This window comes from Desmodus rotundus, chromosome X, assembly GCF_022682495.2.
Source record: "Desmodus rotundus isolate HL8 chromosome X, HLdesRot8A.1, whole genome shotgun sequence".
Classification (NCBI taxonomy): Eukaryota; Metazoa; Chordata; class Mammalia; order Chiroptera; family Phyllostomidae; genus Desmodus; species Desmodus rotundus.
In genome coordinates, this window is record NC_071400.1 from 95,143,873 (window position 1) to 95,162,314 (window position 18,442).

General features: G+C 42.9%; 1 protein-coding gene across 2 annotated transcripts in view; it reads left to right on the forward strand.

Moving 5' to 3' along the window:
* The window catches only part of GPM6B (glycoprotein M6B), a 137,132-nt gene that overhangs the window by 40,584 nt on the left and 78,106 nt on the right, over nucleotides 1-18,442 (forward strand). Inside the window, exon 1 of one of the 2 annotated variants that reach the window (XM_045203244.2) lies at nucleotides 5,625-5,771. The exons of the other annotated variant lie outside the window; for it this stretch is intronic. Within the exon in view, the coding sequence (XP_045059179.1) occupies nucleotides 5,717-5,771 (55 nt within the window). The 5' untranslated portion in view covers nucleotides 5,625-5,716. Of the gene's footprint in view, nucleotides 1-5,624; nucleotides 5,772-18,442 lie in introns of those variants that run through there. 2 annotated transcript variants of the gene reach the window in all.

Genomic DNA, 18,442 nt, shown 5'->3' on the forward strand with positions numbered 1-18,442 from the left:
TATGTTTCTGGAGGCTGGAGAGAGATCTACAATGCAAAAATATTCTGCAGAGAGAGAGGTGTTGTTACCATCAGAATCAGTTGTGATTCTATTTTAGATAATTAGCCTGGGCGACAACAGGCAAAAAACCACTTTTTTTTCTACTTCATTACTAATCTCCGTTTTTAAAACCATCACCAAGCAGAACAAGAAAAAAAGGGTGAGGAGGTGGGAGATGCGGGAACCAACTGGATGGCATAAAAAAATCTTGCCCCGTGTGGAAGAAAAATGAAAGGCAAAAAGCTACGTCTTTCTCTCCCAGAGAAAAGAATGTGTTTCCTGTTTGCCCTCCCTGGGAGCCTGAGCAGAATGCTTCAGTGTGTGTGCGGCTGCTGAACAAAGAATATAGAAGTGGCTGAAAGGGCAGAGTTTGAACTGCCAAATGTTGGCTCAGTTAGAAACCATGTGACAAATGCCACTGCTGATTTCATTTACCAGGGCGGAAGAGAACGAAATGTGTATGTTTTTCTTTCTCCTTTGAGGCTTTGCCTGAGAGACAATTGAAGGTCATTAATTTTACCTTCCAGAGTTTAGCGTGTGCATTGGAAGATCCATTATGATGGAAAGTATAGCTTTTCTTCAGTACGACACTTGTAACCAAATGGCTTGCTGCAAGAAAGTGAACTTTACAGTAATCCATAGCTGCATACAGAAATGTTTCAAAATGGTGACATTTTCTATTAGTGTTTATCGTGTTCCACACATGTTGGGAGGCCCTAGTAGGATCAGAGAAAAATAGACTTTAGGTGCTGGAAGGGACCTTGGGCATTATCTAACTCAGTGGTTCTCCATCTGTTTTCTGTCCGCACCCACCTGTAGAATATAAAACCCAGCAGTTAGGAGCATGGGCTCTGTAATGCATGAATTTTCGGGGCGGAGAGGTCATTTTGGAACCAAAACGTGCTCAGCAGCTCTGATATGCTCCATCTACCACTAGTTCTTGAACTTTGCTGGGCAGCTTTACGAGCTACTGGTCTCTGGCTTGCTCCCTGCCCTGCCCCGCCCCACCAGATTGGAATTTAATTGTTGCAGGATGTGGCCTGGTGGGGGATTGTGGAAATGCCCCCAGGTGATTCCAACACGCAGCCAACATGGAGACTCACTGCCTTAGCCCATCGTCCTCCTTTCTCTCCCAACATTGGGAATGACTGTTTTCACCCTAGACTTCAACAAGGAGTGAAGTAAGGCTCGAGGGATCCTGTCGATGTCAGGTCTGTGATTGAAACTCTCTTGGGGGGCTTCTGAGGCTTTCCTGTGGAGAGAGGTGGGGTCTGCTTGTTACTGGTGTTTCTGGTGTAGTCAGGCTGGTATGAGGAAGTTCATGCCGTTCTTTCCAGCACCCTAATCAATGTCTTCCCCCAAGATGGCCCCAACACCCTCCCGAAGGAGAAACCCAAGGTGATGAACTTAATGAGCTCTTTCCACTTTGGTCATCAGCATCTGAGCTTGACTTACCTGTTTGTCACCAGAAGTAGAAATACAAAGCAGTTGTCAGTGGACACAGTAGGCGTGGACAGACCGGCACCTAATGTCATCGGAAGGCAAGGGTCCCTATGAGAAGGGGCATCTGTAGCTTAGTACCCAAGTTCATGCATCAACCATGGAGAATAAGGGTTTCTATATTTTCCTATTGTCTTTGATTCAGCAGTGATTTAAGGCAGAGAGAGGTGGGGCCCAGAAGAAGTCATTCTCTTTGGTTCGATGTGGATGGTCAGTCCTGTTGAGGGCTAGGGAAGTGATGATGGCAGCAGGAGAACGTCTGCTTTAGGCTTCCATGGCCCCCCTTCCTGTTCACTAAGAGAGGAAATGTGTCTTGCAATCTGAGTACAGAGGACTGGATTATGTACGGACTCTATCCCTTCTGCGCCCTGTAATGTCAACAGTGATGGGAGCTTATAAATACTGTTTATGTGTGGAGGCATTTTTCACATGCTAAATTGAAACAGCTATATCCTGAAACATACAGGACTATAAACATAAAGATGAAGAAATGTGATATTTAAGGGAAGTGTTTTCAGATTTCACTGGAGAAAAATGTGGTAGCCTACAAAGCTATCACTTGAGTTCCCAAAGGCATTGGGTTAAATTAATCATTGATTAAAAGCGAAATTTCAGGATGAGATTTTGCTCCGTAATTCATTGCTTAAAATTTGAATAAATTTGCATCAATGCATATGTAAAATATTAATTTGGTAAAGTCTTTTTGTGGTACATAACCCAAAAAACAATAAGTGTTTTATGCTCATGAGTTGTAGAATCAAGAGAAGGGGGTAGATAGTAAGATCAGAATTGCATTTCTATCGCTAATTTAACAAATTCTAAGTGTATCGCGAAAGCATACAAGTGTTTTTGTGCTTGTCAGGTCTTTGATCTTTTTGTTTTGAAAGCATGTTTTAGCTTTCAAAAAGATATGTCAGTTTTTCACTTGGAGCCATTATGGTAACGGTTGGAAGTAAGGTGGGTAAAAACAAAAACAAAGTTCTCAAAATCCAAACATAAAATAGTATATCGCTCTTTACTGTAAGGGCAAGCCTTTCTCTGCCATGCACGCTTGCCTTCTCTGCTCCATCACTGCTCTCGAATGTTCTACCCCGACTGCACATCATTCCCTCCATCGATCACTCTTGTCTGCAGCAGTGGCCTGTTTACACAGACGTAGGGTTATAAGCACGTTTGTGTCTTTCTCAGGGGGTGACTAAGTCCTGCCCCATTCACACCCTTGACGTGCCTCTGAAGACTGTGCCGAGGAGGGTGCAAATAGCGAAGGACAGCAAGCAGGGCAGGTCCACCTCTAGAGACCCTTGCCTGCCAACTTGCCAACCAAACCTTCACAATGCCTCCGCTATTGCGAAACTATAGGGGATATTTTTGGAGAGTGCCTCTATTTTCTGGGGGAGCAGGGGAGGACTTATTGGGGGGAAGGTATTTAGCCTACACTTCTTGGACATCTACTTGAATAGTTAGGAGTTCCTCTTTCTAAGGTGGCAAGCAAGATAATTAATGGAATGTTTAGTGCTTGTGTTAGCTACTCTGTTAGTTGGGATGAAATAAAGTCACAGAGAAATTTCTTGTTGTATACAATGCCTGTATACTTTATAACAAAGCAGTCTAACATGTATAATTATAGTTTATTTATGCACAGTTTTTAGACTTTGTTCAGGCAATGTAGAGTTGGGAACAAGACAACCACACTAACAAGTTACTGGATTTCTCCCTAAGGTGACATATGCAAAGTACATATAGATGATCAACAAATGTTATTTTTCTACCCCTTCCTCTGGGTTTCAGTTTCCCATCGTATAAATTTCCAGCTTTCCCAAATGCTCTGTGAGGTCACCTCCTCTGGGCCCATCCACTGCTGGGTCCCCCCGTCAGTGTTTTGTATACTTCTGCAGGCTGGAGGTTGTCATTTCCTTCCGTCACATTTGTTTATGTTTTCATGCCTTGGATCTGGAGTCCTTGGTCAGGACCCCAGGCTCAATTATCTAAAGTCTATGGGAAAACTCAGCCCACTTAATGACATGCTGCATTATTTTGCAGCTCTCAGGAGAAAAAAATGTGCCAAAAAAATGGAGACTGCTTGTTATTTCTTCTCACACCATGGTTCCAGAACCTTTTAATGGGAGTAAATAAAGATGAGGTAAGATTTGCAGAATCTCTAGATTAGGGAGTTTGTATTATCGGTTGATGGGTTCTTAAAACATTTCCCCTCTACTTCAGAACAATGCAGAATTGCTTTATGGCTACTAAATGTACTACTCTTTAAATAGACAAAGTGTAGAATATCAGATTAGTTAGTTTTGTACATTTGAAGATGCCTGATGAATTCATTTGACATTCAAAATCTAGAGGGATCTGATATTTGTTTCTAGAAAAAACCTGATTAAGAAAATATGCGTTTCTGCCCTGACTGGTGTGGCTCAGTTGGTTGGAGCATCAGCCGGTAACCAAAGGGTCGCAGGTTCAATTCCCAGTCAGGGCACACACCTAGGTTGCAGGTTTGATCCCCGATCCAGGCACATACAATCCCTGGTGCAGGCCTGTGTGTATGGGAGGCAACCAATCGATGATTCTCTCTTGCATCAATATTTCTCGCCCTTCCTTTCTCCCTTCCCCTCTCTCTAAAAGCAATGAAAACAAAATGTACTTAGGTGAGGATAAAAATAAGATAAAATAAATAAAATAAAATAAAATAAAATATGCATTTCCAACATGGAAAAATACTCTTAATGTCTTATATAATATGAATTATTATAGAATACTCTAAATTAGTACTGTCCAATACAAATATAATGTAAGCCAGTTATGTAGTTATTAAATGGCTATTACAAATAACTTAAAAGGTTAAAAACTAGGTGAAATTAATTTAGTAATATTTTATTTAACTCACTATATCCAAAATGTTGTTTCATCATGGAAGCAATATAAAAAATTGAGATATTTACATTATTTTTTATACTAGGTCTTTTCAAAGTCCAGGGTGAACCTTACAATTCCAACACTTCTCAACAGGACTAGCCCCATTCAAGTGCTCAATACTGACATGTCAACAGTGGCTACCGTGTTGGATGACACGACTCAAGACCTTCCTAAACCCACAGACTGAGAGATCGATAACTAATCAAGATTCTTGCAATGACTTGAACACTGAGAAAAGGAACTCTTTGAAAAGAAATGTGATAGAAATCTGTCACAGTTGGTATTAGGAACTAACCCACTTTGCCTACGAAACCTTTGTTTTTGTTTGAGGACCATTCTCTGCAATGTTCCCTTGTGAACTGGAAGGGCATCCTCTTTCAGTTTGCACTTGTCAAAGACCAGATCCTGATGACATTGGCAGGCGGGTGTACTGTCTCCAGCTGTTAAGTGAAGCTCTCTGTAGCTACAGCACCTGGGTTCAAGTCCCACCTTGAATATGCATTGGCTTTGTGATCTTGGGCAAATTCCTCTTCCTGCCTGAGTGTCTTTAGCTGAAGGCTCAGGCTAATAATAGGAACTATCTCCTAGGGCAGGGGTGTCAAACTCATTTTCACCGGAGGCCACATCAGCTTCAAAGGGACGAATGTAATTTTAAGACTGTATACGTGTAACTACTCCTTCACTGTTAAGGGAGAGCTCGGCATTGCTGCCGGGTAGAAACAAGGTGCCGGGCCGGATAAACAAGGTGAAGGCCCTCATTCAGCCCGCGGGCCTTGTGTTTGCCCCCTGTGTCCTCGGGTTATGAGGATCAAATGAGCTAGTAGACACAAAGGAGTTAGTACTAAGCAGTGAGCTACAATACAGGGAGGGACAGAAGTGGGTTTCCAGTTGTGAGTACATGAAATAGAGTTTATTTTTGTATTATTATTTATTAGTTATTGTATTCTTCTTCCATACAAACAACTGTAAACCTACTTTGCCCCACCCTGTATAATAGCATTAGCTATTAAATGAGCATCATCCTCATTGGAAAGTTGTTTTTTTGCCCCAGGTCTCACTTTCAACTGGCTTATTTATTCATTTGCTAACTACTTACTGAGTGTTTTCCACATTCCAGTTAGTGTTTTCGTTGCTGGGACCATTGCTGGATGAGGCTGACAATAGTGCTGTGACCCGCGCAGTAAACAAGGGAGCAGGGAAATGAACAGGAGCATTTCAGAGTATGAGCCGTGCTTTGGTGTCTCTATGACAGGTTAGCATGACAGTGAGGAGCTTGGCTCAGACAAGCAATCAAGGAGAACCTTGCAATGGAGGTAAGGAGGTGACGGTAGAGCTAAGACCTGCAGGAGGAGATGCTGCCAGGTGCTGTGGATCTCTGGCCTGGGAACTGCAGGTTGTAAAGGCGCTGTGGAGAACCTGATGTGTCTATCCTGTTTGAAGTACCAAAAGCTGACTCTTGTGTTTGGGGGGTGGGAGTAGACAGCAGGGAGATGAAGTCAAGCAGCAGGCAGGGGCTGGCCCCTTGAAGACCTGTCAGAGTTTGGAATGTTGTTCTAAGAGCAATAAGAGGTGTAGGGCAGCGAAGTGGCCGGATCTGAATTGCCTTTGGAAATGGCACTCTGGCTTCATAGGGTTTTATGGGAGTAGCGGAGAAGGCCACCCCTGTCTGTGTTCCATGAGAATGTGAGGTTAGGCACACTCTCCGTTCCATGCTTGGAACATTACTAAGCAACCCCCCCCACCCCAAACTGGCTCATCTGCCAGCCCTGGGGTCTGAAGAGCATCATTTTCCACTGGTACCGATGTGTAGTGGGGCCCTTCCCCTGCTGTGGTCTGCTACTTCAGACTGACATAACCATGTATGTGCTCACACGTTTCGAGGAGGATCAGTGGGTAAGTGAGCAAAGGGTCTTTTGTGTTTTTGCAAAGCAAGGGAAAAGAAACCCTCACAGAAGCTGAAAATTGCCACTAGCTATTCATGTTTTATTTAGGTTCTTCCTGTTGGCTGGAACGGTGGGGTGGAATATTTATAAGGTTTCTGGGCTAGCTTCTTATCGGAATTCTCAGAGCTGTATAACTGATGTAATTATGTCCTTCCTGAGTCAAATTTAACAGTCTGCACTGGAAGAAGCTTCTGGTAGTCCTGATAAAGAGTTTCTACTGAGAAGAAATGGGTGTTGTATTTGAATTTAAAAACCATATTCTCAGCTGCCCACAGGTGGACTGTCTACACGGCAGCTTCCCTCTGTGAGTGTTGAAATCCCTGGGTAGCTCACGCCACCAGCCACCCTGTTTGTATGTGGGTCTTCCTGGTTATAAATTATCTGCTTGTCTTAGCCTGTCAGGCTGCTATAACAAAGTACTGCACACCGGAGGGGCTTATTGATAACGGAAGTTTATTTCCCGCAGTTCTAGAGGTTGGGAGTCCAAACTAAGGTGCTAGCAGATTCGCTGTGTAGTGAAGGCCGGCTGTCTGGTTCACAGGCTGCTCTGTTTTCTGTGTCCTCACATGGTGGCAGGGGCAGGATCTCTCTGCAGCCTCAGTTATAAGGGCACTAATCCCATTCCCTAGGGCCACACCTTCATGACGTAAGCACTTTCCAATGGCCCTACCTCCTAATAACCATCATCTTGGGGGTTAGATTTTAATATATGAATTGGGGGTGAGGGGAGACACACAAGCATTCAGACCATAGCATTGCTTAAGGAACACTGACTGGTTTTTAGCTGAAGTGTATTATAAAAAGTACAACTACCTACTAGGGGGAGAGTGAGAAAATAAACCTTCCAAATTCTATTTGTACATGTGAAGGCTGTACTTATTCCTGTTAGTTTCCCAGGGCTCCTATAACCAATTGCAAATATTGTGCCTTAAACAGTAGAAATATAATTCTGCCTACACAGCAGGCCACTGAACTTCCTTAGAACCTCAGTTGCTTTAGCTATATAATGGGAATAGTAAGAAGTTCCTGAAGGTTCTCCTTGAGGATTGAATGACATACATGTGAAAATATCTGGCACAGAGCTGCTCTTCAGTAAATGGTGACAGCCTTTTGTGACAGTCTCAAATCTTCCAACACCTTTTATGTGTTCCCAAAGTCTCTACATTGGTTCTTTTTAAAATGACTTAAACGCGTCCTTCCCCTCGCCCGCCCCAGACCTCTGCTCTGTTCTTTGACACCCCCACTGGTGGTGATCCCCTTCCCCCATGATGATAGGGTGGTTCAGGGTAATCAGAGCATTTGCAAATGGAAGATGGTGGGGGGACCATTCTTACCCCAAATAATTTGTTTCCATTTCCCCCTCTAATTTAAACCCTGACTAGGTAGGGGAAAAACACAACAAAAATATGAGGGCTTTACTTGATTTTAAAAAAATCAGCTTTGTTAAGGCTTTATTTTTTTAATTTCTCTGCTTTCTAGATTTCCTTCTCATTGTCTCATATTCAGGGCCTTGTCTAATTCTGGTCCATCAAACCAACCGTCAATGACATTTTAGGGGATAATACATGGATCTTGGATGATCTTAAGAAGTTGTTAACTCTTGCGGAGGTGATATTGGTATTGTGGTTATATAAGAAAATATGCTTTTTAAAATATATACTGAAATACTTAGTTGTGAAATATGAGCGAGGCCTGTCCGGAAAAAGCCCAGCCATTGTTAATAGAATGAGAACAGTTTGCATGACATCCACATAACCTGGCAGCCAAGGAGAGGAGACTGGAATGCACATGCATGAATAATGATGAGTTCACTGTACTAGTCAGTGGGGCAGTAGACACCATTGAGTGAGCACGTGTATTGTGTGGCTGTTGCGTTCAAACTGACTGAGTAGAGCAATGAATCTGTATCAAATTTTCCATTAAGCTTGAACATTCCTCCGTGGAAACTATTCGGATGATTCAGAAGGCTGCAGCTATGGGCAACTGGTGATTGGCAGCTTCATCACGACATTATGCCCATTCATGCATCACGTCTGGTACACAGTTTTTTGGTCAAACATCAAATCACCCAGGTGACTCAGCCCCATTACAGCCCATATTTGGTGCCCTGCGATGTGTGGCTTTTCCCAAAACTAAAATCATCTTTGAAAGGGAAGAGATTTCAGACTGTTGATGAGATTCAGGAAAATATGACGAAGCAGCTGATGGCGATTGTGAGAGCTGTGTGAGGTTCCAAGGTGCCTCCTTTGATGGGGACTGCGACATCATTGTCCTATGTACAATGTTTCTTGTATCTAGTATCTTCTTCAATAAATGTCTCTATTTTTCATATTACATGGTTGGATACCTTCTGGACAGACCTTGTATCTTTACAAAAAAAAAGAGACAAAGGACCCACATGGCCAGAAGTAGTTTCTGAAACTGTTATTTTTGTCTTAGTACTGCAGTGGAGAAGTAACTTTGATCCTAAGACCTTCACGGATTACAGTCCACCAGCTTCCCAACTCTTCTCTATTTACATAACTCACGCTTTACCAGGTGCTCCAAAGAAACTCTGTACCTCAGCATCCCTGTCAATTTCACATGCTCTCTGTGCTCTTTGGTGGAACATAATTTACATTTGAGACAATGGTAACATCTTGGTGCATTTGTTTTGTCCCATATTCCAATCCACTGTTCAACTTTTAAAGGACATATCCTGCTTCTAGATGGACAGCATTGCTTACCAGGCCAGAAAGCTCATGTAATCATTGACTGTTCTAACTGGTATGCATTTGCCTCTTGATCTTTAGCTCTGTGGGTGAAGCAAGGGGCTGCTTTGTGGGAGGCTATGGTCACGGAAGTATCCTCTCCTGCCCCATGACCCAGACCTTGCAATGACACCAAGACACACAGCTAGAAATTGTTTGACCCCCCAAAAATGGCCTTGCCTGTTTTCTCATACAAACCCCAGATTCCCCCACCACACCACCCAGCATGGGAGTTGATATAGTGCTTCTAAATTACCCCAGTGGCTTGTCCATTATTCCTGGAACTGGACAGGAGGTGACACAGCATCATGGTATGTGCATGATGTCACATCAGACATTGCCAGACAACAGGCCCACTCAAGGCGGACATGCGGCCCTTTACAATGGAGGCTAGGTTCCGCTGGGAAACAGCCATTCTCTTGTCCACTGTCGCCAGTGTTTATAGGTGGATGTGCTGTGCCCAAGCTTGCCCAGCCTTGCAGAAGCTTCCTTTCGCCTTCGGAGTGAGCAGCAGGCCATCTTCACAAGGAGTAGCACCCTTGGCCATCTGGCCGGATTTATCCCACCATCTGTCCTGCACACTGGCATCTCACTCCCTAATGTTTCTAATGAACAGTCTGAAGTTCCCTGCGCTATTATCTCCTCAGGCAGAGCTTTTATTTTCACTCCTGGGTGACCAGTTATGCTGGGAATGCAGGACCCATGGGCATTCATCAGAGAACATTTGCATATAGAAATTTTTAACAAGTGAGACTTAAAATTTTGAAGACAAAGATGTAGACACCTTGTATGTTAACCTGTAGGTGTCTCCCTTGATGAATAACCAATCAGCAGTTTATCAGTGAGTTTCTAAAGAGATTAACACACTTCCGAGTAATCCAGATGTCACGTAGGGGCCCATCTGCAGTGCCACGCTGTGTAGAGCCCTGAGGATGGCCAGCATTTGTTGCTTTTGGCTTTTCTCTTATCTCTGATTAAGAAGGACTGCTTAGGTGCTGTACAAGGTTAATCTCATCTCTGTGACAAATACATTTCCATTAGTTCTCCTCTTCCCACACAGCACTGTTGTCCTGTCTCCCTCACCATGGCTGTTTGCTATTCTTGTGGAATTCTTCCTTGCTTTCATTCCTTTCATTTAATTTACTTTTATTTTATGGTAAAGTGCATGTAACAAGATTTATCATCTAGCCATTTTAAAGTATGCAATTCTGTGGCATTAAATACACTCACAATGTTGTGCAAACACCGCCACTGTCATACCCGTCCTCCTCGGCCATGTATGCCCATTGTCTTTCAAACGCGCGTTAGGATGTGCCTTCACCATGAATTTTTCTCCCGGTGGTTGTCGGCAGCTTCCAATGACTCATGCATCCTTGGCAACCCCATGAATGCCTCTCATTCAGCTCCGCCTACTTTTTTTTAGTTTTTCATGTCTTTTGTGTCTACCCTAGTTTTTTGGCTTCAAGGATGTTTGTTGCTCTACCTGCACCAACTGCAGCCTCTCAAAGACAGAGATGGATGCACGTTCTTCATGCTCAATGGCCCTTGGGTACTATTTTTGCCTTTTTATTTTTAGGCTATTCTAGTAACAATTGGAAGTTACAAAACTAGGTTTGATTCTATTGCTCATGAAGCTCAGGTTTTCATTAAAATATATGCATTGTAGAGTCCACCATGTCTAAAATACTAGAATGTCAGAGAATTAAAAAATAGGCCAAAGAGAAAAATGGACTTTGAAGGGAAGAATTGTTATGCATATGGAGTAAAAACTAAAAATTTCAGTACAATAGCATGAATGCAGACTTCCTCATTTTGAGCTCATTTAACCTTCAGGGCAACTGTGTGAGGTAGATCCTATCACTGTCCCCACTTAGAAACAAGGAAACTGCCCTGGCTGGTGTAGCTCAGTGGATTGAGTGCCAGCCTGCAAACCAAAGGGCTGCTGGTTCAATTCCCAGTCAGGGCACATGCCTGGGTTGCGGGCCAGGTCCGCAGTAGAGGACACATGAGAGGCAACCACACATTGATGTTTCTCTCCCCCTCTTTCTCCTTCCCTTCCCCTCTCTCTAAAAATAAATAAATACCTTTTTAAAAAACAAAGAAACTGAGGCACAGAGAGATTTAGTACATGGCTCATGGCCACATGGCTGTTATGTGGCAAGGTTGCAATGTTTGACTGCAGAGTCCAGGCCTTTGACCCTCTTCTATTCAACCTCTCATGGTCCTTAAAGAGGGTATGCCCAAGATGGAACATGTATTCATTTCCTAGGGCTACTGTAACAAAATACCATAAACGGGGTGGTTTGGACAATAGAAATTTAGTTTCTTACAGTTCCAGAGGCTATAGTCCAAAACCAAGGTACCAGTAAGGTTGGTTCCTTCTGAAGACTCTGCAGGAGAATCCATTTCATGCCTCTTTCCCAGTCTCTGACATTGCCTGCAGTTCTTGGCATTCCTTGGTATGTAGAAGCATCACTCCAGTTTCTACCTCTATGTTCACATTTACCCTGTGTCTCTCCTCTGTATCCAAATTTCCCTCCTTAAGCAATCATTAGGTTAGGCCCACCCTAATCTAGTATGACCTCATCTTGACTTGATTTCACCTGCAAAGAACCTATTTCCAAATAAGGTCACATTCATAGGTACAGGAGGTTAAGGCTTAAGAATATATTTTTTGTTGGGACACAATTCAACCCTCAACAATATTTGTTAGTTTTTCAACAGTGCGCAAGCTCTAGACTGCTGCCACTCCTTTGTCATTTTAAGGGTGGACTGCTGTCATTACTTCTTGTACGAGCATTGCAGGTATTACTGATGAGCCTCTACTTTATAAGTGGCTCACCAGTTCTGTATTCCCCAGCTTCTTACAGATGTTTGGGGTATTCTCGTTGCTCAATGAATATTTGTTGACTCTAATTACCAAGGAATATGCCACTGATCGTGTTCATTTTCCCCAACATCCCATTTTTTCGTTAATTTTTTCCTTAAGCCCCAGAGAAGTGCAGGCTTTTCTTTATGAAATTGTTCCTACTTATTCTTAGGCAGGAGCTTCACTCTTTATTTGCATCTGTTTACAAACTTTTGAAACAAAGCTTTTGACTGCCTCATAATGTCTTTCTTAATCTCATTCTTTTGGATAAAAATAGTATTAATATATCCATTGTAAATCACTGGCAGCTCAATTTGAAATGTGTCTTTTTGCACAATACATACTATTAAGTATTCTCCTGTGTTGTTGCTCAGGGTGAGAAAAGATGACAGAATGTTTTTTGTCATTTAAAACAAATCCTAGTGTTCTTTTAATTTTTAGAAGCCAAAGTACAGCTTCATAAAAATGGGAACTTGCTATTTTGATGATGGAGAATGTGCAGGATGGGATACTTCAGATACATTCTAAAATGAAATGCATTTTAAAATATAAATATTTGGGTTTTAATTATTCATGAGGCAAAAGCTGAGACACTTGTGTGGCCTGGATCCCTTGAGCACCTTTTAATGGCACTTACATGGAATGAGGCAGCTGGACTGTGACATAATCATAATCAGTAGCAGTAGCATTAGAGGGCTTCCTGTGTGTCAGACTTGGTTCTAATTGCTTCATGAGGACTGACCCATTTAATCCCAAGTCCGTTTTATGAAGCACATGCAGTCATCCCCCCTTTTTTATTGAGACAAAATTCACATAACAAAATGAGCCATTTTAAATTGAGAGATTCAGTGACATTTAGTACATTCACGATGTGATACGACACCAGCTCATCACCCCCAGAGGACACCCTATCATCCCTTCTTTACGAATCAGGAAACAGAGACATGGAGATCATAAGCCCCGTTCCTAAATTTACCCGACTACTGAGTGATGGAGCCCACGTTTGAACCTGAGCATTGGGACTCAAGGCTACTGGGTATCATTGTTGAAGATCTGTGCTTGAGTCCAGGCTCCACCTTCCCCCCTGGGCCCTGCGGGGCAAAGCACTTAGCCTCTTTCACTTTATGATCTTCGTAAAGTGAAAGGCAGGTGAGATGCCTGCCGGTTGCTGAAACCGCAGGGACACTCAAAATTTCCCACACTCGTCCCCTTAGGAATCAGGCCAAACCTTTCTTCCTCTGTCAAACATCCAAACCCTAATTCTGCAGCGCAAACAACACACCAGTTGGGAATTCCCTCTGTATACTCCACCTACGCACTTCTCTGTGTCAGCACTCATCCACCCATTTCAGAAGTTTCCAGCCCCTTCTCCAGGCCTGGGGCTTGGGTAAAGAAAGGAGGGTGCTTAGGGTGCAAAATGTCAGGCGATATTCACTGTTAGAGTCGTGTAAGCTCAGGGTCAGGGCTCTCTTACCTCCCTTTACTCCCAGCCTTGCCCTGTGCCTCCTCCAAGATCACATTCAGTTGTTACTGCTTCTCATTCCTTGCCTCTGTGTATTAACTTCTTCCTTCTGTTGACTCCTAGGATCCTCCTCCCTCCAGACTCTTCATCCTATCTCAGACCATTGATTGCAGTCCTCTCTGAGGTTCTTCCTCTGTGTATCCCTTCATGTTGGCAGCCTGTGCTTCATTGTATTTTCCCTTGCTCTCCATACCCAACTGGGTCATCCCGTCCACTCCCTGTTCTCCCATCTGTGTTGATGACTCTCGTACCTACAGTTCTAGCCCAGTTCTCTCTTCCATGCTCACCCTCAGCGACCATATATCCTGGTTGGCCTGAAAAGTCCCAATTTATGCCTGTTGTCTTGGAATCATTACAGGCAGTACCTCCTGTCACCCTCAAAAGTGACATATGGTCATGTACTGCAACGCTCCCCAGTGCCTCTATTCTCATAGAGTGTCCTACAGGCATATGAAGTTCAACCGATCAAAAGCAGATTCCCTATTGTCTTACCTCAAGGCTGTGCCGCCCTGGCTTTGTCTATCTTGATTAATTATATCTATAAGGAACCCTATTTTCCAAGGATGAGGGGAGCTTGCCACACTTAGAGGAAGAGCTGGACCCAGTAGCCTCCAACTCTATTCCCTGACATTCACCCACCCTTAGACAACAAGGGCTATTGCTCATTTAACTGTGTGGCCCAGAGCTGTCCAATAGAACTTCCTGCCATGATGGAAATATTTTATGTCTATGCTGCCCAATATGGTAGCCACTAGCCATGTGGCTATTGAGCACTTGAAACGGGGCTCATGCAACTGAGGAACTCACTTCAACGTTTTACTTACTTTTCATTTGAATACCACGTGTACCTAGTGACTACTATATGGTACAGAGCGTTCTACTGCAATACCTCTCAAAGTTTAACCTGCAAACCAATCACCTGGGAGTCTTGTTAAAAGGCAACATCTGCTTCAGTACGCCTGTGATGAGACCTGAAATTCTGCATTTTTAATGGGATCCTGGGTGAAACCCGTGCCACTGCTCTGAGGACCACACTGTGATGAGCAAGGCTCTGCTCTAACCAACTGATTCTCAGGCCTAGCTCTCGTTGGCCACACCTGGGAAGGTTTCAAAATCTGCCAGATACCCAAGCTCTGCCCCAAACCCGTTAAATCAGGAGCTCAGAGTATAACCTTGGCATAGGGATGTTCCTGTGTGGCACTTACTTATCTGGAGCAAAGAGTCCCTGTTCGGGGCCTCCTACCTGGCTGCTCCCCCAAATCTCCTGACACTGCCAGAGTTTGGAACAGCTCTGACTTCTTGAATAAGATTTGGAAGCTGTCACGCAAACTTGGCCTCACAGTTGTAAAGGATTTCCCTTCTTATAAAGGACTGTTCTAGACTGTGTCACTTTTCTGACAAAATGCGTGCAAACCCCAGGAATTACTTTATAATTTGCTTTGCACACATACATTCAAAGTACAAAGACATACTTCCGTAAAGAAATAGGCGTGGAGAGCAGAGCTGTTTAATAGTTGGGTACATCCAAAGATTGAGTGCAGAGAATCCGACTCCCCCTGAAGAAGTGTTTGTTAGAGGCTCTGTTTTCTGTGCTCACACAGCCCTCAGTTCTTACCTCATTAGAATGGCTATCTTCGCTTTATGACTTATCTGTGCCTGTGCTCTTCCTTTAAGGGATCCTTCAAAGTACGGCCACTGTCCTAATTCTCTCTGCCTCTCCACCCTGGCCACTGTCGGCATCTCCTGGGAAGCCCAAGAGACTGAGCCCAGGAATGTGTGTATAAAAGTCTTCACAGGCCATCTTCTTTGTTTAAAAGATATTATTTATTTATTTTAGAGAGAGTGGGAGGGAGAGAGAAGGAAAGGGAGAGAAACATCGATTGGTTGCCTCCTGTACACACCCTGTCTGGGGTCCAAACCCACAACCCAGGCATGTACCCTGACCAGGAATAGAACCAGTGACCTTTTGCTTTGTGGGACAACACACAACCCACTGAGCCACACTGGTCAGGGCTTTTCAGGCCACCTTGATTTGCAGACAGGAATGAGCATCACCGCCCTAGAGCATAATGTATTCTGACACATGAATAAATATTTTGAGTGTATGGAAATAAGTTTTAAATTATAAATGTCAGTGCACAGTCTTTGCAGACCACACCCTTGCCAAGGGATCAAGGGTAACATCACAAGTAATATACACTGGCACCGTTCGCCCCCTGATATGATGCTTTGCAGAGGACACAGCATCATCTCTCTGGTTTCCTTCCCAGGAATGCATAGGCTCAACCAAATCGTGAGCAAACATCAGATACATTCAAAATGCCCGATACTTTCCAAAACACATGACTAGAACTCTTCAAAAGAGTCAAGGTCATGAAAAACATTGATTAAAGAACTGTCACAGAGCGAAGGAGACTAAGGAGATGGGACCACTAAATGCGATGTGAGATTCTCAATTGGATCCTGGAATAGAAAAAGAACACTAGTGGGAAAACTGTCAAAATCCAAATAAGTTCTGTACTTAGCTAATAACATTGTATCAAGGTTAATTTTTTTTTAGTCTTGATAAATGGTCTGTCGTTATGTAAGATGTTAACATAAGGAGATGCTGGATGGATATAAGAAACTGTAATGTTTTCGTGATATTTCTCAAAGTCTAAAATTATCTCAAACCCCCTCAAAGAGTGGTTAAAAATAAGTTATAAATAAAGGGATGGAAAATAATTTAAATGTCATCGAACAGGGTATTCTGAAAGGAGAGTAAAGAAGTCCAAACGAGACAGTTTCAACATGGAATGTAGAGTGGATAAGCGCGGATTACAAATTGATGGCCCACATATTCATCGTGACTCCCTGATGTTTCTTGAGTAGCTTTAGTCATAAATAATTCACATGCCACACAGTTTATCCATTTAAAGTATACAGTTCACTGTTTTAGGACATTCGCGTGGTTGTGCAGCTATCACTCCAATTAGTCCCACTAAAAGAAAGACACCTATACCCATTAGCTGTCACTGGTCATTTCCCCCTACCTCACTATGCCAGCTCTAAGCAGCCACTAATCTCTGTCTCTATAGGTCATTTTCTGGCCATGTCCTATTGTGGACTCTTATTTTTCATGGAATAATATGTGCTCTTTGGGATCTGGCTTCTTTCACTGAGCATAACGTGTTTGAGGCTCAGCCACGTCATGTCATGCATGCATCAATACTTCATTCCTTTTTATGGCCCAATCATATCCCACTGCATGGATATGAACCACATTTTGTTTATCCATTAATCTGTTCATGGACATCTAATATCTTTTGCACATCACTCTGATAGCTTTTGGTCAAATCCTAAGGTGGAATACTGCCCTAGCGTCCCATGTTCTGTGCATCTGTTGTTCTAGAAGACAGACTCTCGGAATCCAGTGTCTACACTATCTCCAGGCATCCCGTGCAGTACTGTTTACTTATGTACATGATTAACCACCTTGGAATGTCTTTAGGATTAAGGCAAGAAATGATCCCAGGGTCCCGGAAAGGGGGAAAATGTGGGTTATATTATGTCCAAATCAATAATCACCACTTTAGGGAGCCATGCAATGAATCACTTTATTGAATAAATGTGAGGGGAAAAAAGATATTAGTTGTCCAAGAATGCTGTTGCCAAACTTTGTGGAAACAATCTTTTCTGTGGAAACAGCGTACATTTTATTCTGTGCCATGGAATTTCCCCTCATTTGACCCAAGGGGTAAAGGAAAACTCTTATGCAACCATCAGATTTTAAAAGTTATTCTCTTATATGTAGGCTGGTTAATAACCAACAATAGACAATTTTATCTCAGAAAAGATGACTAAGATCCTGTATTTCACTTTTAGTGAGAGATGATTTGCATATCTAATTCATGTTCTATTAGCAAAAGTTGTGGGAAATAGAAAATGCAAGAAAAACCCAAGACTGGGTTTGGATCTGATTTTAAAATCCTATAGTTTTATTCAGTTGTGAAGATTGCCTTCAGAAGTCAGAAACTGAGTAAACTGTCAAGCTACTTTTGCTGAGTTATTGACCTTTTCTTTTTGAAATCTACCAGTTGTTAGTTGCTGCACTCTACAAGCTTTTTAATACAAAGCATTTCCTCCCATCATTTAAACAACTGTTTTCCAGAAGTACGTTCACACACACACACACACATTTTTAATGTCTATGAAGAACGTTTTACTTTCTCGAAAATTCTTTGCTCAACTTCAATCTTCTTCGGTATTCTGATGTCATACCTGGGTGCAAAATGGAGACATTTCACAGAATCTAAGTGCAGAATGAGGCCCTATACTTGCATGAATAATTCCTCATCTTCCCACCAGCCCTCCCACCCAGTTCAATGACTCCTTGTCCTTATTCCAGAAGTGTGGCATCCAGAACTGAACACCAACCAACAGATACCATCTTGGTTCCACATTTTTGGTCATTCATTGTAAGCTCCAATTGGCCTCTTTGGGTGAACATATTATTGAGCTAAGTCCTTCAGTCCTTTTCAGTATGTTGATCCCATCTTGAAATCATGCATTTGGTTCCTAAGACCTAAATTTAGAGTATGACATATGTCCCTGTGACATTTATCCTTTTCAGATTCTCCCTATTTTGTCAAGTTGCTCTTGGTATCTGATGATTTGGTCATCAAGTGCTTTGGCCTCACTTCCTAGTTCCATATCACCTGCAGATTTAATGAGGAAGGTGTCAGTGACTTTGTCTGAGCCATTGATAAACACGAAAGGGAAAGGGCCAGCCCAAGCCATTCACCACTGCTGGCCACAGCCTTGAGATCTGTTCGGCCTCAGCATCACTAAAAGTCATCTCCTCCATATTCCCTTGTGGATAGGGCAATTTGAAAGACCTTTACAAGTGCCCTGCCATACC